At 33.5% G+C, this 27,573-nt stretch overlaps 6 protein-coding genes and 2 non-coding genes across 9 annotated transcripts; 3 read left to right on the plus strand and 5 right to left on the minus strand.

Moving 5' to 3' along the window:
- Positions 1-1,655: 1,655 nt before the first annotated feature.
- LOC111797105 (aspartyl protease family protein At5g10770-like) lies at positions 1,656-4,595 on the minus strand. The gene is made up of 3 exons (XM_023680006.1): positions 4,352-4,595; positions 2,788-3,231; positions 1,656-2,707 (listed from the first exon to the last, which is right to left on the minus strand). Exons 1-3 carry the CDS (start codon positions 4,500-4,502, stop codon positions 1,881-1,883), a joined length of 1,422 nt encoding a protein of 473 aa, XP_023535774.1. The 5' UTR covers positions 4,503-4,595; the 3' UTR covers positions 1,656-1,880.
- A 4,667-nt stretch (positions 4,596-9,262) lies between these two features.
- Positions 9,263-11,112, minus strand: LOC111797430 (peroxidase 46-like). The gene is made up of 3 exons (XM_023680417.1): positions 10,840-11,112; positions 10,436-10,615; positions 9,263-9,962 (listed from the first exon to the last, which is right to left on the minus strand). Exons 1-3 carry the CDS (start codon positions 11,059-11,061, stop codon positions 9,381-9,383), a joined length of 984 nt encoding a protein of 327 aa, XP_023536185.1. The 5' UTR covers positions 11,062-11,112; the 3' UTR covers positions 9,263-9,380.
- On the minus strand, positions 10,677-10,750 carry TRNAI-AAU. The gene has a single exon. It is a non-coding gene; the product is annotated as a tRNA-Ile (tRNA).
- A 946-nt stretch (positions 11,113-12,058) lies between the features above and the next one.
- TRNAI-AAU lies at positions 12,059-12,132 on the minus strand. Its single transcript has one exon. It is a non-coding gene; the product is annotated as a tRNA-Ile (tRNA).
- A 494-nt stretch (positions 12,133-12,626) lies between these two features.
- Positions 12,627-14,929, plus strand: LOC111797717 (protein TIC 55, chloroplastic). Its single transcript, XM_023680825.1, has 3 exons — positions 12,627-13,187; positions 13,441-13,543; positions 13,662-14,929. The coding sequence occupies exons 1-3, from the start codon at positions 12,763-12,765 to the stop codon at positions 14,778-14,780; spliced, it is 1,647 nt and encodes a 548-aa protein (XP_023536593.1). The 5' UTR covers positions 12,627-12,762; the 3' UTR covers positions 14,781-14,929.
- A 951-nt stretch (positions 14,930-15,880) lies between these two features.
- LOC111796477 (spindle and kinetochore-associated protein 2) lies at positions 15,881-20,767 on the plus strand. Of its 2 annotated transcripts, none has more exons than XM_023679109.1 (6): positions 15,881-16,098; positions 17,696-17,791; positions 18,497-18,622; positions 18,954-18,993; positions 19,381-19,470; positions 20,463-20,767. In XM_023679109.1, the coding sequence occupies exons 1-5, from the start codon at positions 15,964-15,966 to the stop codon at positions 19,452-19,454; spliced, it is 471 nt and encodes a 156-aa protein (XP_023534877.1). In that variant the 5' UTR covers positions 15,881-15,963; the 3' UTR covers positions 19,455-19,470; positions 20,463-20,767. The 2 variants fall into 2 exon arrangements, with proteins under 2 accessions (XP_023534877.1, XP_023534879.1); XM_023679111.1 differs by having other exon boundaries at positions 19,387-19,470.
- Positions 20,570-23,754, minus strand: LOC111796478 (chaperone protein DnaJ). The gene is made up of 3 exons (XM_023679112.1): positions 23,320-23,754; positions 22,450-22,599; positions 20,570-20,909 (listed from the first exon to the last, which is right to left on the minus strand). The coding sequence occupies exons 1-3, from the start codon at positions 23,551-23,553 to the stop codon at positions 20,832-20,834; spliced, it is 462 nt and encodes a 153-aa protein (XP_023534880.1). The 5' UTR covers positions 23,554-23,754; the 3' UTR covers positions 20,570-20,831.
- A 1,236-nt stretch (positions 23,755-24,990) lies between these two features.
- LOC111797541 (VQ motif-containing protein 4-like) lies at positions 24,991-25,826 on the plus strand. Its single transcript, XM_023680574.1, has one exon. The coding sequence runs from the start codon at positions 25,099-25,101 to the stop codon at positions 25,618-25,620; it is 522 nt and encodes a 173-aa protein (XP_023536342.1). The 5' UTR covers positions 24,991-25,098; the 3' UTR covers positions 25,621-25,826.
- Positions 25,827-27,573: the final 1,747 nt, after the last annotated feature.

A 27,573-nucleotide genomic window follows, 5' to 3' on the forward strand; every position in this document is an offset into this window, starting at 1 on the left:
AAATAAATGAAAACAAAAAGAAAATTATTATTTTGAATTGGACAAACATATTAATTTAACCTATCAATTTAATGGTCTAAATTCCGAGAAAAATCACATCGGCTTTACAACACACCCTTTACTTTTCTTTATTTTACGATTAATATTATTCTTTAAAAATACTCATAAATTTTTAAAATTAGCATTAATACTCAACTTTACAAAAAAGAATTTTTAAAAAAAATTGTTGTTAACATATGGATGAAAATCGTCTATACTTCATAGATCATCTTAGACTTTTTAATTATTTTTTATTTAAAATTTTGGAAGTATCAATGTTATGAGTATTTTTCGTCCATATATTACAATAAAGATAATGGTATTAATGAAACTTTTGAAAGTTTAAATTTATTTTTTTAATATTTTAAAATGTTAACTATGAACCATCCTCCCCAAACTTGCAATAAATAAATAAATAAATAAATATATATATATTAAGTTTAAGGTATTATTTAAATTTTAAAAGTTTATAAATTTTGTAAAATTGATGAGTATTTTTATTAATGTTGTGAGAAAAAAATATTCTATCAAAAAGCTTAAATCATTTTTTAGGTTTATATTTTTCAAAAATATGGTTGTAAATATAACTAAGTAGATAACGTTATTTAGTCAACATAGAGATTAATGATTATTTATTATAAAAAGAAAATAAGATATTAATAGTTAACTTGCATTTTAATTAATTGAGATAACTACTTTAATCCCCTGTTTTCTTCAGGCTGCCATCTTATAGCATTGGATTTGGGCCTCAATTTACAACTAAAAACTTCAATGTTTTTTTTTTTTTTTTTTTTTTTTTTTTTTTTTTTTTTNATAGAACAATCTTATAGTAAAAATATATAGCCCAAGCCTACTGGCCATATACTTATCGACGTCAATTTCACAATTTTAAAAAGTGTCTATTTTAGAGGTTTCTACACTTTTGTAAAGATTATTTGGTTCCATTTTGCAAATTTTAGAGTAAAGATTATTTGGTTCCATTTTGCAAATTTTAGAGTAAAGATTATTTGGTTCCATTTTGCAAATTTTAGAGTAAAGATTATTTGGTTCCATTTTGCAAATTTTAGAGTAAAGATTATTTGGTTCCATTTTGCAAATTTTAGAGTAAAGATTATTTGGTTCCATTTTGCAAATTTTAGAGTAAAGATTATTTGGTTCCATTTTGCAAATTTTAGAGTAAAGATTATTTGGTTCCATTTTGCAAATTTTAGAGTAAAGATTATTTGGTTCCATTTTGCAAATTTTAGAGTAAAGATTATTTGGTTCCATTTTGCAAATTTTAGAGTAAAGATTATTTGGTTCCATTTTGCAAATTTTAGAGTAAAGATTATTTGGTTCCATTTTGCAAATTTTAGAGTAAAGATTATTTGGTTCCATTTTGCAACCGACATGGGATCTCACAATCTACCTCTCTTGGGGGCCCAACGACCTTGCAGGCACACTACTCGATGTCTAGTGCTGATACTATCTGTAACAACTCAAACCAACTGCTAATAGATATTATCAATTTTAACCTGTTACGTATTGGTGTCAGTACCACGATTTTAAAACCCGTCGAACCAAGTTTTTATCATTTTTTATTGCAATAAAAAGAAAAAAAAAAAGGGAACACTAAGTGGGAAAGGTTACAAATTACAATTACAACAATATATGAAACAACAAACAAAAGGCCTTTAAACCTTAAACATTTGCAAACTTCTTTTAAGCCTCTTTTTTTTTTTTTTCTTTTAAATTTGTTTTCACACAATTCATGAGTGATCCAATTTTCATTAGTTTTCAAACCCTTATTTTGAATAATTTTTCTTTCTTTTTCACAATCATTAGCCCCACAGCGAACTGTCTTAACAACCATTATAACCAAACCCAATCTTCCCTCCACCGACATCGTAAACTACCTGCAGAGTCTTCTGCTGCACGTTCCCAATAATGGCGACGGTGCTCGGATCCATATTTCCGGCGAATGCTAAACAGACCTGAGTCGTCGATGCTCCGTACAAGATTCCGGTGCCGTCCAGTTCGAGTACCGTTCCTCCTTTGAAAAGAAAATCCACTTTCGGGATCTCTACAGAGGTGTATTTGCTCAGATCGTAACACGTGTCCAGAATCGAAAGCTCCGGCGCCTTCGGATACTTCGTCATTCCTTTCTGAAACGCCGATTTCAAGGCGCTGTACGCATCTGGCGGCAGCCGCGTAATCACCGTGCCGGAATCGATGATCGCGCCGGAGGTCGAGAAGACCGACGCCGAGATCGGGATCTGAATTCCTCCGACCTTCATACCGACGATGTCGACGCCATAGAAATTCGCGACGCCGTGTGCTTTTGTGATCGGCGTGTATTTCAGAGCACCGCCGCCACCGCCACTGCCGCCGAAGGCAAGGTAGCCGGTGGAACTTGAGGTTTTAGGGAGGCAGTAGGAGAAGATCTGACCGTACTTTTGGGCGGTCTGTTTGACGATGGAGATTTTGTCCTGGCCAAGGCCGATAAGACCAGCGGCGCTGCCGAAGAGTCCACGGTTGTTTTGGCCGCAACCGAAGAGGAAATTGCTGATAACATCGGTGGGCGTTAAGGTTAAGGTTTCTTTGGCGAAATATCCGACGGAGAAAGATTGATCGCCGTATTGTATTCCGTAAATGCAGGATTTCGCGGTGGAGCAACCAGGTTGGTTCCCTGCATATTTACACAACATGAAATTCAACTTGAAATTCAACATGAAATTTATTGTAAATGAGTAATTAAAGTGAAATTACCTGTGCCCGATTCAAGCTGAGAGCAGATAGGCGAAGAACAAGTGATGTTGGAATAAGTGGTGGATTGGGAAGGGGCGAAAACAGGGTCCTTCTGGCTGTAGCAATATCTGGCACACGGCTCGCACTGAGTCCACGTCAGATCGCTGCCGGTGTCAAATATAAGCGACAAGTACTTCTTCGGCGTCCCCAGAGCCACGTTCACTATGTAATTCCCGGACCCGATGGTGGCGCCGGACTTCGCCGGGATTTTCGTGGCCTTCGACGGCCGTAAACGATCGACGGATTTGAAGTCCCCTGAGAATTTCGAGTGGATGAAATCCACTCGACCCTGATCTTGAACGAATAATTCGGCGGCCGTCGGTGCTTTCGATTCTCCGCCGCCGCATGGCCCGTGCCGGTGAATCACTTCCAGTGATGACTGCGTTCTCCGACCTGAATCTTGGGCTGGGCCCATAAATGACATTTTCTTGTTTTAAAAAATAAATAATGAAGAAAAATGTAAAATATGGTTTTACAGTTTTGGGCTTCCAATGGGCTGTTCATTAATGGGCCTCTTGGAGGCCCACATGGAGTAATTGATAGTTTCGCAATTATAGCGGCGGCCTCAGCTGGCGCTTTAATTACATTTTACATCACAGCCGTATGGGGTTGCGGAATATTTGTACTCACTGACGGTGTACTTATTTGTCTTTTCCTACTTTTGACTCTCTGCGTAAGAATTAATTTCCCAATTCTAATTAATTATAAATATAATAATTTTTATTTATTAAAATAATGATTCTATCCCCATCATTCATTGACTTGTTTCAAAACGATGACGTCTAACTCAAGCTCATCTAATACCAGTTTTCATTTCAGTTTTTAATTATTTATTTCCGTGATTTAAGAACATTAAAAATATTTAGCCAGATTTCTAGAAAGATTTTCTCCTTAATTAAAAAAATATACATTCTTTTCTCGAATTACATTATAATTATTAGCAGGTAAGTAGAATTTTAAAAACATTAAAAAAAGAAAAAGAAAAAAAAGCAATTCCCTTATGAAAAAGGAAACAAATTTCTCTAATTATTATTTTTTTTTTTGTCGTATTTTTAATAACATGTTAATAATTCGATCGGTCACTTCTTTATCACAAATTTGGACCCTTTTCTTGATTTTTTCTTTTAATTAAAAATAAATAAATAATTTCCCCTTTTTACTTTTAAGCCACAAACCAACAACCCCACCCATACAATTTTCTTCAATTTCAACGGAGAAAANTTTTTGTGAAATTATTAAAATTTGGAATCTTTTAATTTTCCCGTATCTATAATTAAAAAGGTGAATAAGAAAAATCGGCGAACAATAAAACAAGACATTTAAGGTTGAAAGAAACAGCCCTCCCTATGTTTAGGACACGTAATGATATAGTTGACAGCGAAATTAATGTTGGTTCGTGCTTATATAAAATTTAATTTCACCGAAATAAAATTTTATAATCCAATTAAGAAAAAATATATATCTTAATTTAATTAATAACGCCGGAAAATTCTAGCGAAAGGAAATTAGAGAAACAGAGAGAGACCTTGAACGGAGCGGCGGTTGCAAGTGGCGGACGGCAGAAGGTCGGCGAGTTCGACGGTGAGGCGGTGGGCGCCCGGCGAGACTTTCCCGGCGGAAGAGTGAAAGAAAAGGAAACAAAAGGCAAAGAAAAGCATTGAAGAAAGAGGCGCCATGGATGAGGATTGAGAGCTTCGAGAGCTCTCTACTGAGAAATTGAGATTCTTTTATTTGTTGATATGGCGGATGTGGAAGGACGCTTAAGCCCTTTTTATATCAAGACGATAAGCACCACTCCACAGTACAATTGTGGATTTTCAAATGGATTTACGTCACACGTTTATTGCTCAACTCTGTCCTCCCCTGTACCTTATCGTGGACTTCCGTTTAGAGATATCCAATACAAAACGAACACGTGGAATGAAGAGGGTATTATAGTCATTTCAGTCATTCAAAGCAATGAAAAGGAGTGATTAGCCCATGCAACCACCAAAATTATGTGCCCTCCATCAACTTAATTACATTTTCATTAACTAATCTGACCTTTCTTTTAGGCACTCTTTAATTCATAAAAAATTGGCACCGCCTATATCATCTATATTCTATTGTAAAATTATTTAAAACATTTAATATTAGATTTTACATTTTTAAACCTATGATCATAATTAATTTCATATCATTTATTTATTTGTTAAACTTTTAATTTATATATAATTAAGAGAAAAGTAAGGCTTATAAATAATAATAATTATTATTATTATTATTAATAAGTTAGTGTTGGAAGGTGGTGATATTAATTTGAAATTATTGAGAGTTTAGAATTTATTGGATCTAAAATCAAAGAAGATATTATTTTATCAGAACTTTTGTAAAAGATAAATAAAAAATATATAATTAAATAATTTGGGTCTTAATTTGGGATTACACTCATAATGTTGTGGCCAGCTAATTTGAACGGTTGAATAAAATTTTGTTGGAATGGAAGGTGGGACCCACCACTCCCACTTGACCAAATTAGACCAAAGAAAGTAGTCATATTCATTGATTACGGAAGCCGTAAATACAAACGCTGTTTTTTTCCTAAAAAAATAATAACAAATAAATTAGTATTTAATTTTAATGTTTGTTTAGTATTTAAAAACTTCTCATTATTTTATTTGTATTATATTTTTAATTAATCATGCGAGGTCCCGATTTAAACATCTTACCTACAAAATAGAAGTATGACATCTTTAGTCTTTTAAATTTTTTTTATATTAATGTTGTTAATCTTATCTTTCTTATTATTTTTTACTCCATATGATTGTACATATGAAAATAAATCGATTCATTGACCCGCTAGTTCATTTATGTGAAGAAATATTTTCAAAAAATGGTCAAACTCTCCCGTGTTGTTTATGATACCTAGAAAAAATTATTTGACAATCACGGTATTTAGTATTGCATTAAAAATATTATCACAATTTTATATAAATAAAATATTTTTAACCCGATTTAATTTAAAACAATTAAATATTGTTGACTAAAATTTTTATTAAGTAATATTATTTTAATTAAAAATTAATTTAATTTGATAATAAATTTTAATAATTACAACCCATGGATAAAAAATCTATAATAAAAAAGTTAAAATAGTTATAAAGATAATGAGCTTAAATAGTTGAATTTTTTTTAAAAAATTTATATTAAAAAAAGTAGCAATGAAAACAAAGAAATAACTAAAAAAAATGAAAGAAAATAGAGAAAATTAAATAATTTAAGAAATAAAAAATAACGGTTACAAAACTGACTCTTATAGAATGTATATTAAGATAATGTTTATGCTCTAGACTGGATTACTCGAAACATGGAATAAAACAAATTCTTCCGTTCTTGAATTTGACCTTCTTATATTTATTGTATCGATTTTATTTATTTGGCAAAAATTTAATTGATGGTGAATTTATATTTAGTAGGTTGCGTGTTGAATATTCTGTTAAAAAAAAATAAAAATTAACGTACGAAATTTTCAGATAAATTTATTCTCTGTTAGATAATTCATAATAAGACAAAAAAAAATGATAAGTAATTTTAGGACTAAATATGAAAAATGACGAAGTAAAAAGTGGAAAAAGACCAATGATTATTACTTTTGTATAATTTATGATAAATAATTCTAAAACTTTTTAAAGGGTAATAAATATTTTATCTAAATACCTTAAATTATTTAGAATTAGAACTTTAATTATATGGAACTATAATGATTATCAATCCAAATGAAAAGCCAAGATAGCCACTCGATTTAGATCACCGAAATTAAAGATTTTTAATGAAATAAAATAATATTGATTTATTTATTTTGTTTTCTTCTAATATAAAAAAAAAAACAATACAAAACCAAAAGTGAAATCGATCCTTTCCCAACTCAACATGTGTAGTCCATTTCTAATAATTAAATTTATTTATTTATTTATTTTTCTCGCTCGCTACCTTTAATTCCATTAGTGTATGTTTTACATCAGATTTCCTTAAAACTTTTCAGGAAAAAATATATAGTATCTACTCGACAGAGACAACGCTCCATTAGAATACCATGGACACTTGTCATACGTACATACGTACACATGTATATATAATATAATATAATTGTTAATTAATTAATATGTTACCCACATAATTAAAAATTTTAAAAAGAATAATTTTTACTTAACTGGTCGTTTTAAATTCTTCTTTTTATAAACACATGGACACGTGTTAAAGAGAATTATCCGAACATTTTAGAAAGTATTGAACAAAAATATGGTAAGAAATGGATATCGCATAATTTTCAAGGAGATTCAATTCCTTTATTAAATATTTTTAATTTAATTAAAATTCTGTTGAAGATTATTGAGGGTGGATTTCACATTGGTTAATTTAGTGAAAAATCGTGGGTTTATAAGTGAGAAATACTATTTTCACTAGTATCAGGCCTTGTAGGGAAGCCTAAAGCACTGCTACGAGAGTTTATGTTTAAAGTGGACAATATCATATTATTACAGAGATCCGTGATTCCTAACATGGTATCAGAGCCATGCCCTAAACTTAACCATGTCGAACAAATGGTGTTTTTTGTTCGAGGGCTCCTGAGAGCTTAAGCTCAAAGTGGACAATATCATACTATTATGGAGATCCGTGATGCATAACAAAACCTTGTATAGCTCAAAGTATTTTATATAAATTTTATCCACAAAATACTCAAAATAATTAGGGAAAATATGATATTTAGTGGAAAAAGTATTAGAAAGTGGAAATCCAATTATATTTCCATGTTGAGTGAATAAGGTTCATAAATGTTGTGAGAAACAAAACAATGTCCCAATCAAGAGTGCGTAGAAGAGAAGCTGAAAAGGACCCAAAATTCAAATGCTTATTCCCGATAAGTATCAACTCAGTGGTTCTATGGGCCCTCCCCATCTCCCCCCAGTAAAAAATAAAATAAATAAATAATAAATAAATAACCGAATCTATTTTCAGTAATTCTTCATAATTTTTTTGAATTATTTTAATTAATTCCACTGTAGACGGATAATTTCTCTTCAAAACCCGACCAATTTATTAATAAATTTAATTTTTTTTAATTTTAACCCAAAAAAAATGACCTAATTGAGAATTTTAAATTAAAAAAAAAAAAAAGATTAATGGGTCTTAGTGGGTCAATTCTGCACTTTGAAGTGGCCAGTGAAAGGAAACACACAAACGTGAGAGGTTGGCTTAATTCCACCCATTCATTTCTCCACAATTAATGGGTTTCGTTTTCTTTAATCAAGAAATATAATTATTTATTTATTTATTTATTGGAAATTGTTCCTTTCCTTTTCGTGTCTCTGATGTGAACGAAAATCTCATGACTTTTTTGAAAAACCCAACTAATTGCGTATAGTTGTTTACACATCAAACTCGATTCGACATATGAACGCACCATGCCTTTTCTTTTCCTCTTCAAATTCTACACTACGGATAATTATACAAATTAAAAATATAATATCTTATTAGACAAGAATATATATATATATATATTTATTTATTTATTTATTTATTTTTAGTTCAATTATTAAAAAAATATATTAATTAAACATGCCTTAAAAAAACGTAGTATTTTCCTCCTAATTTTATCATAATTTGTGGGACAATTGCAGTGACACGACCAATTATTGGACCAGGAAAGTACGACAAATAGAAAAATAAATTAAAATTAAGAGAAAAAAAAAACCTCAAAATTTATTCTTCCAAGCGGTTAAGACTCTTTGAGGACCAAAGAGTCATTGTCATGGCAGCTTACAGCTTTATTTATTTATAGCTATTTTCTTTATTGTTTGTGAAAGCTAACCACTCTTTTTCCTTTTCTTTTTAGCCTTTTAGTTTAATTTCCACACTCTTTTTATTTTTCCTTCCCCATTGCTTGGAAGTTTCTCACACGACATTGTACCCATAAGAAAATTCCCCTTTTTCTTTTTTATTTATTTTAAATTTAAAATAATAATAAAATTACACTTATATCCTCCAAATTGTATACATTAAGAATAAGAAAGAATAAATTGTTTTTTTTTTTTACCAAAAAAAAAAAAAAAAAATTTGATTTAAAAAATATTGTTGAGATTATTTTGGAAAAATACAATTAAAAAATAATTATTTAAAAATAGAGACTGTCCTCTCTTTCTTTGTTGCTTCAGCTGAGAATTTTATTGCGCAAACGTGTGGAGTTCAAATTTTATTTTTCATTTAAAACACTTGAAGAAACACGTCAGCAACTTGAAAATCAAGTTTTTTTTAATTTTAATTATTATTTTTAACAAATATAATTATATATATGTATGTATATATATATATATAACAGATATATTTAATTAAAATTTGTGAAAATGGTAAATCTAACATTTTTTTAGGAGGCTCGTTATTGTGCTGACTAGGCCTACAATGCAAGCCCAAATGTAGGCCCATTTAATGCAAGCCCAAATTATAATTAATAGGAAGAAGAAAAATTAAACATTTTCAAAGAGCCAAATATTTATACATTTTTTTTTCCCCACCAAATTTCAAACATTATTAGAAGAACAAGACATTCTAATTTCCCCTTCGTCCCCACTTTTAACTCCAATACTACTGAGTTTCAAGAACGACTGAGCCCAGCTTTCAAAGAACCCAATCTGATCCTCTGCAAAGCTCTCCACCCGGGCCCTGGTCCGGCCGTCGCTAATCAGAACAGAATCCGACTGAAACAGGCCTTTGTGCGACAGAATGTTTCTGTAGTACTGATTGTCGAAGACAGCCGCCGTCTCCGGATCGTTTTCGACGGTGACGGCGGAGGCGGCGCCGGCGGAGCACCGCCGCATAAGATCGTTGGCATATGAGCCGTCCAGAGAGGCGTCGACGAGGCTCATTCGGCCGTTTGAATCTCTTCTGAAGCGGTCACTGAAGGCGCTGCAGTGGGCCGATCCGATGGTGTGGGCCCCAGAAAGGACGACAAGATCGTCCGCCGACAGACCTTTTGATGAGAAGAGAGACATCATTTGGTCGACTGAAAAGCTTGTGTCGACAATGTTTGGTCGGACGTTTGACGCCGCCGATATTTTTCCGTCTCTCCGGCCGGTCGGGACTTGGACGAAGGGCCCGCCTGTCTGTGCATTGGATAAGAGATGAGCGATTGAGAAAGACAAGTGTTTTGGACGTGCTTTTCAAACGAGATTATTGTTAGTTTGGCCAACCATTTTGTTTTTTATTTTATTTTTTAAAAATTACAATATTTTTCTTATCCACTCCCTACCCATATTTAAAAAAAAAGAAAAAAAAAAGAAAAAAAAAAAAAAAAAAAAACTAAGCCTTTTAAGTAAAAAAAAAATCCTTTTCCTTTTAAACTTTCAAATTATATAAAATTCATGGTTTTCCTAAATATAAAATTAAAGATTTGGAGTCTTAACAAAAAATAATAATAATAATTAAGTTTTTATCTAATTAATCAAATAACTTCTAATGTATTTAATACAATTTTTAAAATAAAAAAACCTGTCATTTTTAAAGTTTAAATATTATATAAATACAAAATTTAAAATTTAAAATTTAAATTTTAGAGATAAATGGACGAAAAACTCACGAATTCAACGGCATCTCTGGCGGCCAAAACGACAATGTCGGCACAGGAGACAGTTTGGGGACAGAAAAATTCAAGATTTCTCTTAGCTGAATCAATAACTTCAAAGCCTCCAAGAGACTTGTTTCCAGGGTCAGTTCTTTCCGTTCCATTTCCTTGCAGCAACACAGATGCGTCACAGCCCTGGAAATTTTGAGATTTTACAGCAGTTCAATATAAAATTAAAACAAAAAGAAAAAAAAAATGGCCCATGCAGGTTTCGAACCTGCGACCTTCGCGTTATTAGCACGACGCTCTAACCAACTGAGCTAATAGGCCAGTTGACAAGTTCGGCTTCCAAGGTTAAAATTAAATCAAGACTAATGCGGCGTCGTTTTACAAAAAGAAGACTAAACCAGGTTACTGACCTCAACAAAACAGTCATGGAAGAGAAGTCGGAGGAGCTTGCCGGGAACGGAGGGGTCAACGGAGGAAGCCGATCTAACGATATTCCGGACCATAAACTCCGCCGCAGGACACGTGGCAGCGTAAAACCCGAACGACAAGGCCACCGTCGATGCCGGAACAGACAAAACCAGAAGAAGCAAAAACGACTTGCATATATCGCTACACGACGCCGTTTTCGCCATGAACAAATCTGTCGTTGTATCTGAGAAGCTAACTGGGAATAAAAGGATTTGGTCTTCGCTAAGCATTATAAAGAAACAGAATAAAAGGGAGAAAGCAAGAGAAATTTAAAGCGGCATTGAAGAAGTTGGGTGGTAGCAGAGTGTTGAAAGTCACACGTCTCTGAAGAGACATGTTTGGCCCTTAATGCACAACATTTACTTCACAGCTATTCCTTCACTTCGCCGCCCATAGGGAAATTTATTAAGCCCTATTTATGGCTCTTCTTCCCCATTATGTGCCAGTCAGATTTGAGTGTCAAAAACATTAATAAAAGTTGTGTATTTTATTGCATTTTATTCATAAATGGAGAATATCGTTAAAGATATTGCTATAAATAATTAATTATTTAATATTATTTATTCTAATTTTGTTCATCATTGTTATTAATTTTGAATTATTATTATTATTATTATTATTATTATTATTTAGAAGTAGTCGTATCCGCCTACCCAAGGTTATATACTGTAAGTCGTTGTTATTTCTCTCTTACTTGCTTATATAACGTCTCTTTCAAAAATTTATCTTTCGAAAATTTTTCTCTGCCCTCACTTTCTAAAACCTTATCTTAAAATCGAGGGTAGAGGCTCGAGCATACGTCGCTTGGCCGTAGGTGACGCAAGAACGAATTGACTTAGCTTACTTGTCGTTGAAAAATGAGTAGCATACAATCGCAAGTCTGCTGCCATTAAAAGTGCGATATTATTTATTTTTACTGGTAAAGTTTCAACTTCCATATTATTTCATGGATTTATTGGCCTTGCCCCCACAAACCAACTCCCTCGGCGTCACGAACTCAGCTTCTTCTTCACGCTCCTTTGCGTCTTAATTCCTATTGGCCGTTCAAATTAATTGCGGCTAAAAAGAGATTCATAGTGTGCTGAGGCTCCACTGTCACGCAGATAAGCTGCCCCCACTGGTAACGTTAAAGATGATAAAAACAAAAAGGAATATGAAAATTGGCCCATGCAGGTTTCGAACCTGCGACCTTCGCGTTATTAGCACGACGCTCTAACCAACTGAGCTAATAGGCCATTTGACTGGAACGTGAAATTGTTTTAATAAATTCATAAACGTCGTAAATCTCTCATTTTTTAGTTAAAATTGGAAACTCATTTGCGGTTTAGTGGTTAAATTATAATTTTTTTAAATTCATATTATATGCTTATAAATTAAATATGTTTAATTAAACATTGGGCTGCTACTATTATTATTATAATTTTAGTATAATGAGAACATAATTAACAAGTTAATAAATTAACAGTAATTAGCATATACTATTTTGGTGAAGGTAAAAATTTTAAAAAGTTTAAATTAATTTATTTTTATTAAAAGTATTAAGAAATTTCTAGCTAATATGAAAATGAATGCTGGAAAAGCTTTGGACGGAGAAGTCGTCTACGTCTCAATCATCGGATCTCTACTTATAGACTTACTTGTTCATGTTTCTCTAATCGTTGCGTACTAAAAGAGGAAAGAGGAAAAACCGACATGTCGTTTCTACAAGGGATCATGGCCATTTGTCCCGCGCTTAATTTCCCGATCATCTCTGTTGAAAGATTGAATGTGTGGTTCACAGAACTGCCTCACTCTTCTAACCAAACAAATCTTCACTCCTTCAAATCCCTAAATTCCTCTACTCCTCCTTCACTTCAACCACCGCCATGGCCTCTCTCCGGCCATTTCTTTCCGTTTCCCCTTTCTCCCACGCACCTAAGCGCACGCGCTTCGCGAATGTCCTTAACGCTCCATCGCCTTCCGTTTCCTCTTTGCCGTTCAAATTAGTCGCCGCCAGGAAGAGATTCGTGGTTCGCGGCGACGCCGTTGTAGACGCCGGAACTACAGCTTCAATCGGCGATCTGAAGGACGATGATGATCAGGCGGTCATTTTGGGTCCGGCGACCGACGAGGAGCTTAGCGGTGGATCTTCGGTGGAGTACGACTGGACTGAAGAGTGGTACCCGCTGTACCTTACGCGAGATGTGCCGGAGGATGCTCCTTTAGGGCTCACTGTGTTCGATAAGCAGTTGGTTCTGTACCGCGATGGAACCGGCGAGCTCCGATGTCACGAAGACAGGTGCCCCCATAGGTATGAAAAAAAAAAAAAGACCCATGCAGGTCTCGAATCTGCGACCTTCGCGTTATTAGCCAGTTCGAAATAAACTCATTAAGACCAAAATTCATCCGATTAACGCTTAATCTATTTCTATTTTGAGCTTGTTCTTCCTGTTAATTATGCATTTGTTGTTATTGTTTCTGGATAAACAATTAATCAAGGGATAATAAGAATTCATAGTATAACTTAAAATGGATCTGCTTAACTTACTTTAGTCTGATATTAGGCTAGCAAAGCTCTCTGAAGGCCAATTAATCGATGGCAAGCTGGAATGTCTTTACCATGGCTGGCAATTTGAAGGCGAGGGGAAATGTGTGAAGATTCCTCAGGTAATATTGAATGAATTTGATCTCTTTCTAAGTGCCTTTAAAAAGTCCTTAGAAACGAGTTGAATATAAATTGAATTGCATTAATCCATTCAACTTAGGCTTGAATTGTGTTATACAGCTTCCTTCAGATGCCAAGATTCCTAGATCAGCATGTCTAAGAACATACGAGGTAAGGGACTCACAGGGAGTTGTATGGGTGTGGATGTCTTTGGAAAAGCCTCCAACCCTCAAAAAGATACCATGGTTCGACAACTTCGAGCGGCCCGGGTTCCGAGACAATTCGACCATTCATGAGCTTCCTTATGATCACTCCATACTTCTTGAGAACCTTATGGATCCTGCACATGTACCTATCTCCCATGATAGAACAGATTTTAGTGCCAGAAGGGAAGATGCTCAGCCATTAGGATTCGAAGTTACCGAGCGTACGAACCGTGGTTTCGCTGGTCGATGGGGCCGTTCTAAAGAACAGTCATTGTCAAACTTCTTAAGGTTTGAAGCTCCTTGTGTCCTTCAGAATAACAAGGAAATTCCCAATGAAAAAGGTGCTGTGGATTACTTTACAGGACTTTTCCTCTGTAGGCCTACAGGCCAGGGGAAATCCATGCTTATAGTGAGATTTGGTAGCACAAGATCTTCCCTTCTGTTGAAATTGCTGCCTTCATGGTTTATCCACCAAAATGCCTGCAAGGTTTTTGAGCAAGATATGGGATTTCTTTCATCCCAAAATGAGGTTCTAATGAGAGAAAAACTGCCCACCAAAGAGCTCTACCTCAACTTACGATCTTCCGATACTTGGGTTCTCGAGTATCGACGCTGGATGGACAAGGTCGGGCACGGGATGCCGTATTACTTCGGACATGCTACAATTTCGTTGCCTAAACTGCCTGCTGTTGTTGAACACGCCCCGGTGGGACTAGTTGCTGGAGCTTCAGCATCTGCTCCAGCTAAAGGGGGGATCGGCACGATGCATTCTCCGAACTTGTCGAACCGATACTTTCGACATATCATTCATTGCAGGAGTTGCAGTAATGTCATCAAATCTTTTCAAACTTGGAATAAGGCTCTTTCTGCCATTGCCGTCACTTTGGTTGCATTGGCCATTTTGGTGAGTGGAAGGCAATGGAAGGCCCTCATTCTGTTGTCTGCAGCATTGTGCTATGGTGGAGCTTATGCATGCTCGGCTATTGTGGCATTAAATACCACTAATTTTATAAGAACTCACAGAAGGTTGTGATATTACATACATAGGGAGATTTAAGTACTGAACAGAGTGATTAAACCTCATGGTTTTCATTTTCTTAGGGGCGGTTTTGTTGAAGATCTTACTTGTGATGCTTGTAAAAAAATGTCTGAAAATTAAATATCTATGTTTGGTGTTTGTGAGATCCCACGTCGGTTGAAGAGAAGAGCGAAACATTCTTTATAAGGACCTGGCATTCGAATTTTTAAAACTCGAAAGGAAAAACTCAAAGAGGACAATCTCTACTGGCAGTGAGTTTGAACAGTTACAAATGGTATCATAACCAGATACCGGGTGATGTGCTAGTGAGGAGACTGAGCTCCGAAGGGAGTGGACACAAGGCGGTGTGTCAGCAACGACGCTGTCTCCAAAGGGGTGGATTGGGGGGTCCCACATCGATTGGAGAAGGGAACGAGTAGCACGAGGATGCTGGGTTTCGAAGGGGATGGATTGTGAGATTCCGTGTCGGTTAAGGAGGAAAACAAATCATTATTTATAAAAGTGAGATTGATTCCGTGTCGGTTAAGGAGGAAAACAAATCATTATTTATAAAAGTGAGATTGATTCCGTGTCGGTTAAGGAGGAGAACAAATCATTATTTATAAAAGTAGGTAAATCTCTCTCTACTAAATGTGTTAAAAATTTATTCAATTATTTCTAGCAGTAGGTTTGGCAGTTACACGTTTGCATTCAAAATATTATCAAATTTTTTAATTTTATATAAATAAATAATATTGGATGAATTTAACTTATTAAAATAATTTTGATTAATTTAATTTTTATTCATTAATAATATATTATAAACAATATTCCGGTTTTTTAATTTACTCAACACCGATCTTATTTAATAATCATTTAGATTTTTTTAAATGGTAGTTATTTTCTCAAAGACGTCAGTGTCCTATTTTATGCTTTGTAAGGTAACATATTAATTTTTAGCTAAATTTTAAAAATAAAATTTTTAATAATTACATTTTTTCGTTTCTAGAACTCTGGAGATGATCATTTCATTTTTAAAATTATACTTATTCTCTCAAAATATCAACATAACACGTGGCGGATAGTAGATGTATCCAACGCACCACCCAGTCTTTCATTTAAATAAGGAAAATACAGAGTTCATTGGCGCGGAAGGAGCTTCAAATTTAGAGAGCGCGAAAACCCTAGCAGAGCGAGGATGGCGCTCGATCGTCTTCATCAACATCATCAAGCAGCCGATGGATTGACGAACTTATTCACGAAGGCCAATCACGATCTCTCGGTTGTTCAATACAGGCTCGAGAAGGAGTTTCAGCAAATCTATCCTGACAGCGTAAGAGCAACACGATCTTCCTCTTCTTCTTCTTCTTCTTCTCGTTTATTGAATGGAGGCAGTTATTGGTTTAAGAAGGAAGCTCTAAGGCTCGAAATGAATGTAGAATTGTTTATGTCTCTCTTCGCTGTTGGTAATTCATAGTTCTAGTACTAGATCTTTGAGCTTAATGTAGAATTATTTCATTCTACAGCAAAAAAGCATCATAGGCTCTTTCTATTTTCTTAATCGAGGCACTGTTTAGTTTGAGGTCGAAGTTCAAGATCTGGAGCTCGATTTTAAACTATTTGGTTCTCTCTTTGTGTTATTCACTGTACTAATACAAGATCACAAGCTTAGTGTAGGATTATTTCATTCTTCAGCGTAAGAGCATCATAGACTTTCTATTTTCTTAATCGAGGCACTGTTTAGTTTGAGCATGAAGTTCAAGATCTGGCGCTCAATTTTGAACTATTTTGTTCTCTCTCTGCTGCTATTCACTGTACTAATACAAGATCACAAGCTTAATGTAGAATTATATCATTCTTCAGCGTAAGAGCATCATAGACTCTCTATTTTCTTAGTCGAGGTACTGTTTAGTTTGATGACGAAGTTCAAAATCTGGAGCTCAATGTCGAACTATTTTGTTTTCTCTTTGCTGTTATTCACTGTATTAATAGAAGATCTCGAGCTTGATGTAGAATTGTTCAATTCTGCATCGTAGGAGCAAGTAGTCAATCCTGACAGAGTAAGAGCAACATACGTTTGAATTGAACTATTTTGTTTTCTCTGCTTCTAGACTTCTGAGCGGAGGCAGTATTTTAATTGAGGAGGACATACAAGATGTCGATCTTAATGAAGAGTTATTTCATTATCTTTTGTTATTAGCATTTGATAAGTAGTATCACAAGATCTTGAGCTTAACGATGAATTATTTTGTTCCACAATGTTAGAGCAAATAAATCCGGATAGAGTCTGGGCAACATAGTTATTTTCAAGAGTCGAGTCACTAGTTTTCATTTCAGTATTTGGTTTGAGGAGGAAGTACTCAATCTTGAGCTTAATGAGGAGTTCTTTCATTTCAGTATTTGGTTTCCTCCTCTCTTGCGCGTCAGTTTATTTCATAGTGCTAGCCAAAAATTTGTTGTAATTCTTGATTTTAAAAGGTTCGCCGTTTAATATTGTTCTGAGAATGGACTATTGAACTTTCAGATTGAAGTTTTCGGAGAATTTAGTCATCCACAATTTTTCTTCATTTTCGAACTTCCGACTATATTGAGCTTTTTGATCTTTGATAAAACGTGTGATTAAAAATTTCCGTTGGTTTCTCTACAATGCATGCAACCATGTGGCAGTGATATTGGATTCAAACACTCTTAATGACAGTGATTGTCAAGTCATTGTTTGACGGTTGAGATTGAAAGCCTCTTAAAACATGTAGTGGGGACGGGGCTATCTCGTTATACAAAGTATTCGTCGTCTCGGCACAAAGTTAACCACAGATTTATTTTGAATTCTATCTCAGATTATCCTTCATATTCTTTCTGGAAAACATGAATACGAATCTGTTGTTGCTCAACTGATGGTTTTCATTCAAGGTTTTGTACATTATTTGCAGGCGAATCCAATGAAGTTAGCTTTAAGGATAAAGAAGATACGGGATGATATATCAACCTTGAAAGAGCAGTGTCGTGAAGTTTTGATGGCCAAACAGGTATCTTTCTGCCTTTACTTTTTCCAGATAGGTATTGACTTGAGGAAACACACGCATTTAACCTGCAAGACTTCATGCTCTGTACTTACTAATTTTTTTGTTCAAGAATTAGTTCTGGAACTCCAAAACTTCACTTATATGTCCAAAAATAAATAAATACTCCATTTCACTTAGATTCCATGCAATGAAATGATATATTATGCTTAAAAAAAATGAAAATATGAAGTTTGAGCTTAGGAAATGTTATGTCTGATGATAGTAGGATGAATGTATTTGGTTTGTGGAAATGTGACTTTGATTTTAATTTATATATAATTTAAAATATAATGGTATTCTTCATAAGATATAATTACATCGAGAATATTTTGTTCAATATATTACCTACAATGAATTTCAAATAAAAAAATCTTAATGTTTATTAACTATTTAGTTTTTAGTTTGTTTTTGAAATCTATGCTTGTTTTCTCCATTTTTCTTATCGTGGTTTTCACTATTCTTTTATAGTAAAATAGTAACATTTAAATTTTTAAATAACTTACCGATGAAAAAGTAGTGTGTTTGAGTTAATGTCTTGTTCATTGGTGCCTCTTTTGCATTTTTTATCGGAGAACAAGTACAGTATTTATTCTTGTCCTGAAACTGAGATTGAGTGATTTCATTACCTATTGCTAAATTATGCAAAGATTACGCGCTGTTCAAATGCAGGATGTAATTGATAAGGCTCGGACGGTTCTTGTTGGGAACAGAAACATGCTACACAAAATGCAAGCATCCATGGGCAAACCCTTTGTCAGCGATGACGATGATCCTGCATTTGTGCAATTCAAGCAGGTATCCATTGTAACACAGTGAAATGGACATTCTTGGAATTTTTTTTCTCAAGTGCTCTGTCATTTGCTTTATGTGGTTTAAAAGGGTTGCAATTTCCAAGTGGTGCTTATAGTTTTTGTACCATTTGCCAGCAAGCATCCAATATTAAATATGCAAAAGGCTTTACTTACGATTGGATATCCACATTAGATGGTCTGTGGGTATTTCGATCTTTTGGATAAAGCTTACAGAATCAATTGTCTCGCCCTCTCCATGTAGAAGCGTCGTGTTTTGTAGTACTTGCAGTGTCATTTTTCAATGCTAAACCATATCCTGAATTTGTCTTCTGCAGATCACTGAAGAGTGGACAACACAAGTTCAATCAAAAATTGGTAAGAGGATTCTTTTCAAGCTTTCTTGCAATTGATGTTTAGACCTATGTCTTTTGAATTCTAGCTTACAATATACTTAAAATATTGTTTCGTCCTAATATTAATGACGAATCCTTTAGTTTATAAATTTTTTTTAAAATATATAGATTTGGTGGTGACGACTCTAAAAAGTAGTAATGTTTGCCTCTGCTGTCGTGTAGAAACTAGAAAGTTAGGTAGTTTGACTTTTTTTTTCTTATTTAGCTTACTGATTATATCTGATGTTTAATAATTGATGTCTTAGTCATTAAATTTGGATTTGGATTTGAATTGGTTCATGTTTTTTATTCAAAGTTGTATTAATGAGAGGTTTTTTATTCAAAGTTGTATTAATGAGAGGTTATGTAGGGGAAGATGGCCAAGAGGACGCAGAGTCTAGTGACGTCAACAAGTTGCTATTCTCGGCTGTAGTGCAGGAATGATTCCAAACTATGCCAGGTATCTCTCTACCTAATTCCTTGTCCCACCCTTCCATCTACTAAAATCCAAATTATCGAATTATTTATCAACATTGACAAATTTCTTTAAAAAAATAAAAAATAAATAATAACCCATCAAGAAACCTCATGCAAATGTTATTTAAAATTAATGAATAAACAATTATACTTACGTAATGATAGTATGTATCTGTTAATAATAATTTTGGCATTTTCTTTATATTTTTGTGATGCATTGAAAATATTAATATCAAAGCTTTCCATTTACAGATGCTTTAAAACAAATGCCAATACTTCCGGATGTTATATTTTAAGATGATTTTAACTTTTAAATAGTTCATTTGTTAAGACATGAATTTATCCAAATGATTTATGTGGTTTAGTATCACTTTTTTTTAATCTTTCATATTCTGGACTGTTTATTTGATAACCGAAATAATGTGTAACTTTTATTTTTCTCAACACTTAAAAATTCTAGGTAAAATTTTAAAATTAAAAAAATTCATTTTTTAAAATATCAAATTTTCTTCGTAGACATGCGTCTTTCTGACTCTTAAAGCGTTTTTTTTATGACTCGTGCTTAAAAGTACTTTTAATTAACTAAATTTATTCTTTTTCTCCGACTTAAAGTTTCTGCTCTCTCTCTCTCTCACTTTCGTTATTTTTTCTCTTCAAACTTTTTCTACCTATGAATGATTAAAAATAAATAGGTAGCTTTTCCCCAGTTCTATTTATAATTTTACTTATAAAACTAGATATTTTGGCTTTTATTTTTACCAAAAAAACAGGTCAGATTTTTATTTGAAGCAAAAAATATGCTGCCAAAAGAGACAGAACTAACATTTCTTTGTCTTCTGCTTTACATGTCTGATACTTTTTAGATTTTGAACATTATTGAAATGATTCATATTTTTAAGGAAAATAAACAAAGATAAAATAATTAACGAATACAAAGATAAAAAGAAATATTAAATTTTCTGTTGGCTCATGCAGGTGTTTTCATGACATCGTTTACTGAGACCATGAAGGAGAATCTGTGCACACAATTCACTTGCCGACGCTAAATATGTCGAAAAGTTAAATGGCATGCTTAGCACACCTTGTGAGCCAAATGTAACTTCACTATGACATTCAAGGAACAACATGAATTTGACTGATTCTGAAACAATATACAAAGAATCTTAAAGCAGCAAAAGGCCTGCGATCCATTCGCAAGCTGGCTGCTCGATTTTAATGAAAACTGCACTAGACGTTGGTTATGAGATTTAATAAAAATAATAATGGCAAATTATAGTTGACTTGATTAGACCTGGTAGCACCAGATCAGTCTCTGGCATTTTTCTTTTTTGCTGAAGTTTCGGTCTATTTAGAAATGGGGGGCTCACCCAGCCACTTGGCCCGGTAACCTGTTCCCTTGCAGTCGGAGCATCGGATAGAGCCCTGAAAAATAATGGCACGTTAACCATACTAATTAAACTACTCTATCTGGCAGTTCATAAATTATGGAGAAATAAAGGCCAAGTAGTAGTTCTCTGGATTATCTAAAAGTTAGTTTCAAACGAAGTCTTGTAGTTTTCTTTTGTTGTTGTTCTCTGGATTATCTAAAAGTTAGTTTCAAACAAAGTCTTGTAGTTTTCTTTTGTTCTTGTTAACTGAAGGCACCAAATGAAAGTATCCAACAACTAACTACAAGTAATCTTTTTTAAAGAAACAATATAGTGCATCTGAAATAACTTTACGAAAGACATGCTTTTTGAATGAAATTGGTTTTTTTTTTTTTTTTTTTTTTTTTTTTTTTTTTTTTTTTTTTTTTTTTTTNAAAAATTTAAAGAAATTGGATTACTTTAAAAAAAAAAAAACTATCTTTAATCAAAGTGGTTAACTAGAAAAAAAGAATACAGAGCAAAAAAAGAAAACACCACAACACTTGTACGGTCAAATTTGAAGGAAAGAAAAAAAAAATACTTCAAAAGAAAAAGGATTCATTTAAAAACTATTTTTCATCCATATACATGAGAGATAATGAATTTAAAGCGATTGACTCAAAATATCCAAAAATAATGGTGAGAAAAAGAAAACATATTTGCAATAGGTAAAATATGAAAACATTCTTATTAAAAATATTTAAAGAAAAAAGAAAAAATATTTGAAGGTAAAATATGAAAATGATTTTATCAAAAGTGTTTAAAGAAAAAGTGCTTGGGTACAACAAACACATTCCTCAGTTCAAAAAAGAAGCGAGTGTTTAGGAAGTTAATAATAGAAAGTATACAGAGAATAGGGGAGAATGCGATAAAATGTATATGTCGAGTTGCAAAAAGAAGTGGAGATGCAGAAGGAAAGTGTGCAGTGAAAATTTAGGTAGCAGACATTTAGGTCAAAAATAGAAGAAGCACAAAGTAATTCCATCTTTAAAAATGTACTTCATAAAATATAGGAGCCCCAAAGTATTCGAAAGCGCTTTAAAAAAAAGTTGATTTTCGTGGTTAAAAACACTTTGACCTACTTGAAATGTTTATATCTGAATACATGCTAAAAAACGCTTATCTAAAAAACAAAAAACACTTGAAAGTGTTTTTCATAATTTTGACTTGAAAGCCTCTATTGTTAGTTTCATCCAACACAACGCATACTATTCCTAAATACTTGCTAACCACAGTTTCTAACGTTAGCTCATGCTTCTATATATCCATCTCACTAATGTTTTCATGCACGAAATCATAGTAACTTAGTAAGTATATATAATTATTAAAAAATACTTTCCGTTAGATAAAAACTCAACAAATTGTTTTATCATTAAACACGTTTTATTAAGTATTTATCTGATATATTTGGATAAAAACACTTCCTAGCACCAGAAAAGCCACCGTGAAACTGGTTCCAAACATATCCAAAAAAATACGAGTACTGCAATTTATTGTTCTAGGATGAAAAGAAAAAAGAAAAAGAAAAAAAGAGATAAAGTTAGTTTCATGAATACCTTGCCGGCGCAAATAACACAGCTAGTGTTTCTGGAAGGAACTTGACAAAGCATATTATCTCCGAGAATAAAGAAGCCTGTTCCCTTACACCATTGGCACTCCACATGTCCATTTGAGTGGCAAGAAGAGCAGCAAATAGGCGTTGGTTGCTGTCAACATATAATTAGGACTGTTAGGCTCTTCATGATGTGAAATCATCTCAAGTTCGAATAGAAACACACCGGATAATTTTTCTTTTGAACATTCTAAATCATATTACAATAATATGATGAACAGGTAACATATATATGCTATGAATATGCTTGTGGAAAGCAGAGATCGAAAGGATTTGAATATTCTACCACTATGTTCGTGAAGACAAACGTTAATTCTAAGCTGACATAGCATAACCGAAGAACCAGAGGATAAGGAAATCATCGGCTCCTAAGCCTGATCGCATTACAGCAGAAAAGAACATAAGCGGACAGGCAACGTGTTATGCTATGAGGACTGGTTTCTTCGATTAGACTAGCAAATGTTGCCATAAATCCTTACAGACTAAGCTAGGTTCAGCGGATTAGGATTGGGAAATTTGCGGTTCCTATTCCTCCTCCTTACCGCGTCACACAGGAAAGGAATGTAAGCAAACAGACTCGTTGAATTATCAGGATTAATTTCCACGATTAGGTTCATAAATATCGGCATAAATGCTAGCAGAATGTTAAAGAAAAAGAATATCGCAATCTCGTTGGAAAGAAACACAGGGCCTAAGAAACAGGAAGAAATCATCTACTCATTCTACCGTCGCTCAAGGACAGAAAGAGAGATAGCTAAATGAAACAGCTACGAAATGAAAGGAAATTACGAGGAGTGTAGAAGATCGCGAGTACCTGAGAGATCTCCCATGCTTGTTCCATCCTCTTGACGAAATCCGAGCTTCCATAAGAATTCACCATAGAAGCTCGCGCGCCACAAATCCTAGAGCTCAGTAGCCTCGAATCGGTGAACAAAACACGATTCGCAGCAAACTCTGAGCCGATTAGTATGATTCTCGTAGAAGAAAATCCTCTGCCGTCAATCGATTTCGCCATAATCACAGGCCCGAAACACACAGAACTAGTCATTTCTCTCCTTTACTTCTCTTCTCTCAATCACGTTCCAAAGCAATCGGATCCTTCCTTTGCGATCTCGTTCGAAACACGAACCGCCAGAGATTTTTTCTGATATTCAAAGAAAGACACGGAGTCGAGAAAGTGGAAGATATCTTGGAGGGTTTCTTTCGGGCCCGCCTCATTTTCGACGAAAGAAATTTCGTTTTTGCATCCCTCCACTTGATTTCTTCTTCTTATCGTGTCCAACTTTAACCCCTCCAACTCAAATCAACCATCGTTTTGGGCCTACTTAGGCCCATTAATAGCCCATCTCCTTTCTTCGGCCCATTAAGACGTGACACGTCGGACATTTTAAAGCTCTCGTCTACAACCACAACGTGAACTTCCTTAATTATTTTTCCCGGTAAATTTGAATCCACGTGGAACATTTAAACATTCAGAGCTACGGTTATTTTTTAACATTAACCAGTTTTCAAATTTTTTTTTTTTTTCTAAATTTAATATATGTCGAGAAATATCTAATATATTGCTCTTTATATTATTAGCCAAACCATTGCTTTCTCGACTTCTCGGCACATAATTATTGAACAAAATAAAATGTTATTATTTCTATTTACCTAATATTTATTAGGTAGAGATAAAAATGACGTTTAAGATAATTTTTGTATTTTAATGATAAAAAATTATTAATTATTCTTCCTTCATATTTTAAATTTTTAGGGTATATTTGGATTGAGGTGTGAACCTTATTTTCAAGTTTGTCAGATTTATAAAAAAAATATAAAAAATAAAATAAAATAAAAGTTCCAGCCCAAAAACCAAACCAATTTTTTTTCTATTAATAAAAATTTTAATCCAACCCAAATCAATAAATAATCTCATCCAATCTGATTCTTATATTTTGGGTTGGATAATCAAGGTTTTGTTAGTCATCCCACCGGTATCTTTTATATATGAAATCGAGCTTATTATTCTCTTGTTTGTCATCTCAGGGATATTAGAAGTCGTAGGCTATGTTATTCAAATTAAAACGACAATTGACATGATGTCCAGTATTTTAAAAAAGAAAGACTCATGTGACATCATTCACATAATTTAATACAATAGTTGACGCGTACAAGTTTACGGTGTAAAATGATATTTTTAATAATACAACTTGAAATGAAATAAATATCTACAATAATTTAAGTATTTATATAAGCATAAATAATCTAATCGTAATGTATCTCTCTTAATTTTTGTATAGAAATTACAAATCACTCGTCAATTTTTATTTCTTATTTTAATTGAAAATATAATTTTCAGTATAAATTTCAAAATTGAGAGATAAAAAATGAAAAAAAAAATATAGAAATAAAATCGTTTCTATTATATATATATATATATATATATAATTTAGCTACAAATTTATAAATAAAAAGTTAAAAAAATGAAACAGTACAGGACGCAAGCTTATAGGTACCGTTATAAAGATCATCCTCGGAGGTCAGAAAATAATTTCCAAAAGCTCAAAAGCACTCCACTCCCTCTCTCTCTCTCTCTCTCTCTCTCTCTCCGATGGAAAAACATCTAACCACCATCTCTTCGCCACCGCCGTCAACTTCTCCGACCACCTTCGTCCAAGCCGACCCAAACTCCTTCAGAGACCTCGTCCAGAAGCTAACCGGCTTTTCCGGTCACTCCGAAAAGCTTCCGGTTACCCACCTCTCCAAACTTTCCTCTTCGAATCCCTTACCTCCCGCCACAGACCATCATACCGGTCCCCGCCGGTCTCCGTTCAAGCTCCAAGAGCGCCGGCACACAATACGAAAGCTAGAGATCAAACTCGGCCCCACTGGAATTTTCAAAAACTCGCCGAGTCACCCTCGCCGATTCGACTCGCCCATTCCGAGTCCGGTTACGCCTCTCGCCGCCGAGTTCCTGTTTTTACGGAAGCCCGGCGTAGCCTCGCCACTGACGCCGCCAGTAACGGCGGAGGATAAAGCCATAGCCGACGGCGGCTTTTACCTTCACCCGTCTCCGAGGAGCTCACAGCCGCCGGAGCTCTTGAATTTGTTCCCGTCTAAATTCGCCAATTGAGCAATCTCAAAATGCATACAAGAACGAAAATGAAAATTGGGGGTTCCTTTCTTCAAGTAATGTCTCTGTATATTTTTAATTTTAGTGCAAATTTTTCCTTTTTTTTATTTTCGAGGATCTTTGAGCTGATCCATTGTAGTTCTTGAATTTAATTTAATTTAATTTAATTGTATAAAATGGAAAAAAAACAATATGCTTTTTAAATGTAAGTTTTCAACATTTCAAATTTCAAAGTGTCCTTAGGATAAATTTGTTTGAAATGTTTGATTCCATCATGGTTGAAACCTATCAAAAAGTTTTTTGTTTTATTATTTTTTGTCTATTTGAATAAGATTAAATTTTTAATAGATATTTTAAAGTTTTAAATTAATATATATCCCTTTTTTTTTTTTGTTCAATTTGTTACAGACATTTTACATGTGATTGTATTATTAATTTTTTGTTGTTATATTTAAAGTTGAAATGAGTTTAATATTAAAATATGAGTAGAAAATATTGTGTTTGAACTCTTAAAATCTAATTTTTTATTGATATTTATTTTCACTATTTATTTATTTTATTTCCTTCATCATTAAACTAAAAAATTACTTCTATTTAGTATCTCAATTTTTAAAATTAAATTTATAATCATTTTTAAATTTTTAAATATTTATTAAACATCTATATAAGAAAAATGGAAGTAAATAGAGATAAATATTAAATTAAGAAAAAGATAAATAAGTTGGGACACGAAATTTTGTCAAAGAAAAAAATAAATGTGACAATAGACATTGAAAACAAAAGTCCACGACGACACATTAGTGGGTCCCACCCTTTAGCTGTAAGAAAGAACATTGACATGGCATTGTAGTGGACTTGACGCTGTCGTTCTCGTAAACGGAATATATGTGTTGTGGGGGGCGTGAGCCGTTGGATGGATTCATTGAACGGCGGAGATGTCAAGTTTGATAGCGGCTGTTTTGTCTGAACACGGCACGTGTCTAATTGGACCGTTCGAGAGCTCGTAGCTTATCCTCCAATCTTGACAAACGCACCTCACGGTATACGATTTTCTGTACACGTGTCGATTTCTGTATGGTTGGTGACAGGAATTCCGCATGGAAAATTGACTTCATTTCTTTACGCTTTTTCAACTGACTTGTGTCCCAATTCGATTTTTTTTTATTACCAATTACGTCAATCCTATATGTTTTTAATTTTGAAAATAAGTTTATTATTATTATTTTAATAAGTTGTCGTGCACTTCATGTTTTTTTAATATATGAAAGTCATAAAAATGTCTTCGATTATCTTTACTTCATGATTTCATGATTGTTGTCAGACCATCGCTATTGGCTACTGCCATCCACCATTGACTACCATACTTGGTTGACGCATAATTTTTACGCGTGTATAGATTTATTAAAATGCATAAATTAACAAATTATTAGAAAAAATAAAAATATAAAATAAATAATAAACATTTTTTTTTTATTGATACGAGGGATGGTATGCATTATTGTTTTTTTCTCCTTGGTTAATTTGATAGAATTCTTAGAGAATAACCAATTAAATAATTACGTGATTTTTAGCTTATTTGAAATATAATCAAAATTAATTCGTTGGGTTTAAACTGAAATTGATATTATTATTAGTATAAATATTTTATTCTAAAATGTACCGATGCAAAAATAGATAAATTGGTTGTTGTTATTGACCATTTGTGTTTGTTTTTCGAATAGATTAATGTTGTCCGTCGCTTTGCGTAACTGTTAGACCCATAATATAAGACTAACATTCCACTCTAAGACTAAGACGTAATCAAGCCAAAGACGGAAAGTAGATGTCAAAACAAAAAATGGACGGGTAGATGGATATTAATAATTGATACTTCAATTCTATTCATAGAAAGAAATGTAAAATTCGAGTCATTGATTGTTTTATATGAATTATCATAAACCAACAAATGTATAG

This window comes from Cucurbita pepo, chromosome LG06 (genome assembly GCF_002806865.2).
Source record: "Cucurbita pepo subsp. pepo cultivar mu-cu-16 chromosome LG06, ASM280686v2, whole genome shotgun sequence".
Lineage (NCBI taxonomy): Eukaryota > Viridiplantae > Streptophyta > Magnoliopsida > Cucurbitales > Cucurbitaceae > Cucurbita > Cucurbita pepo.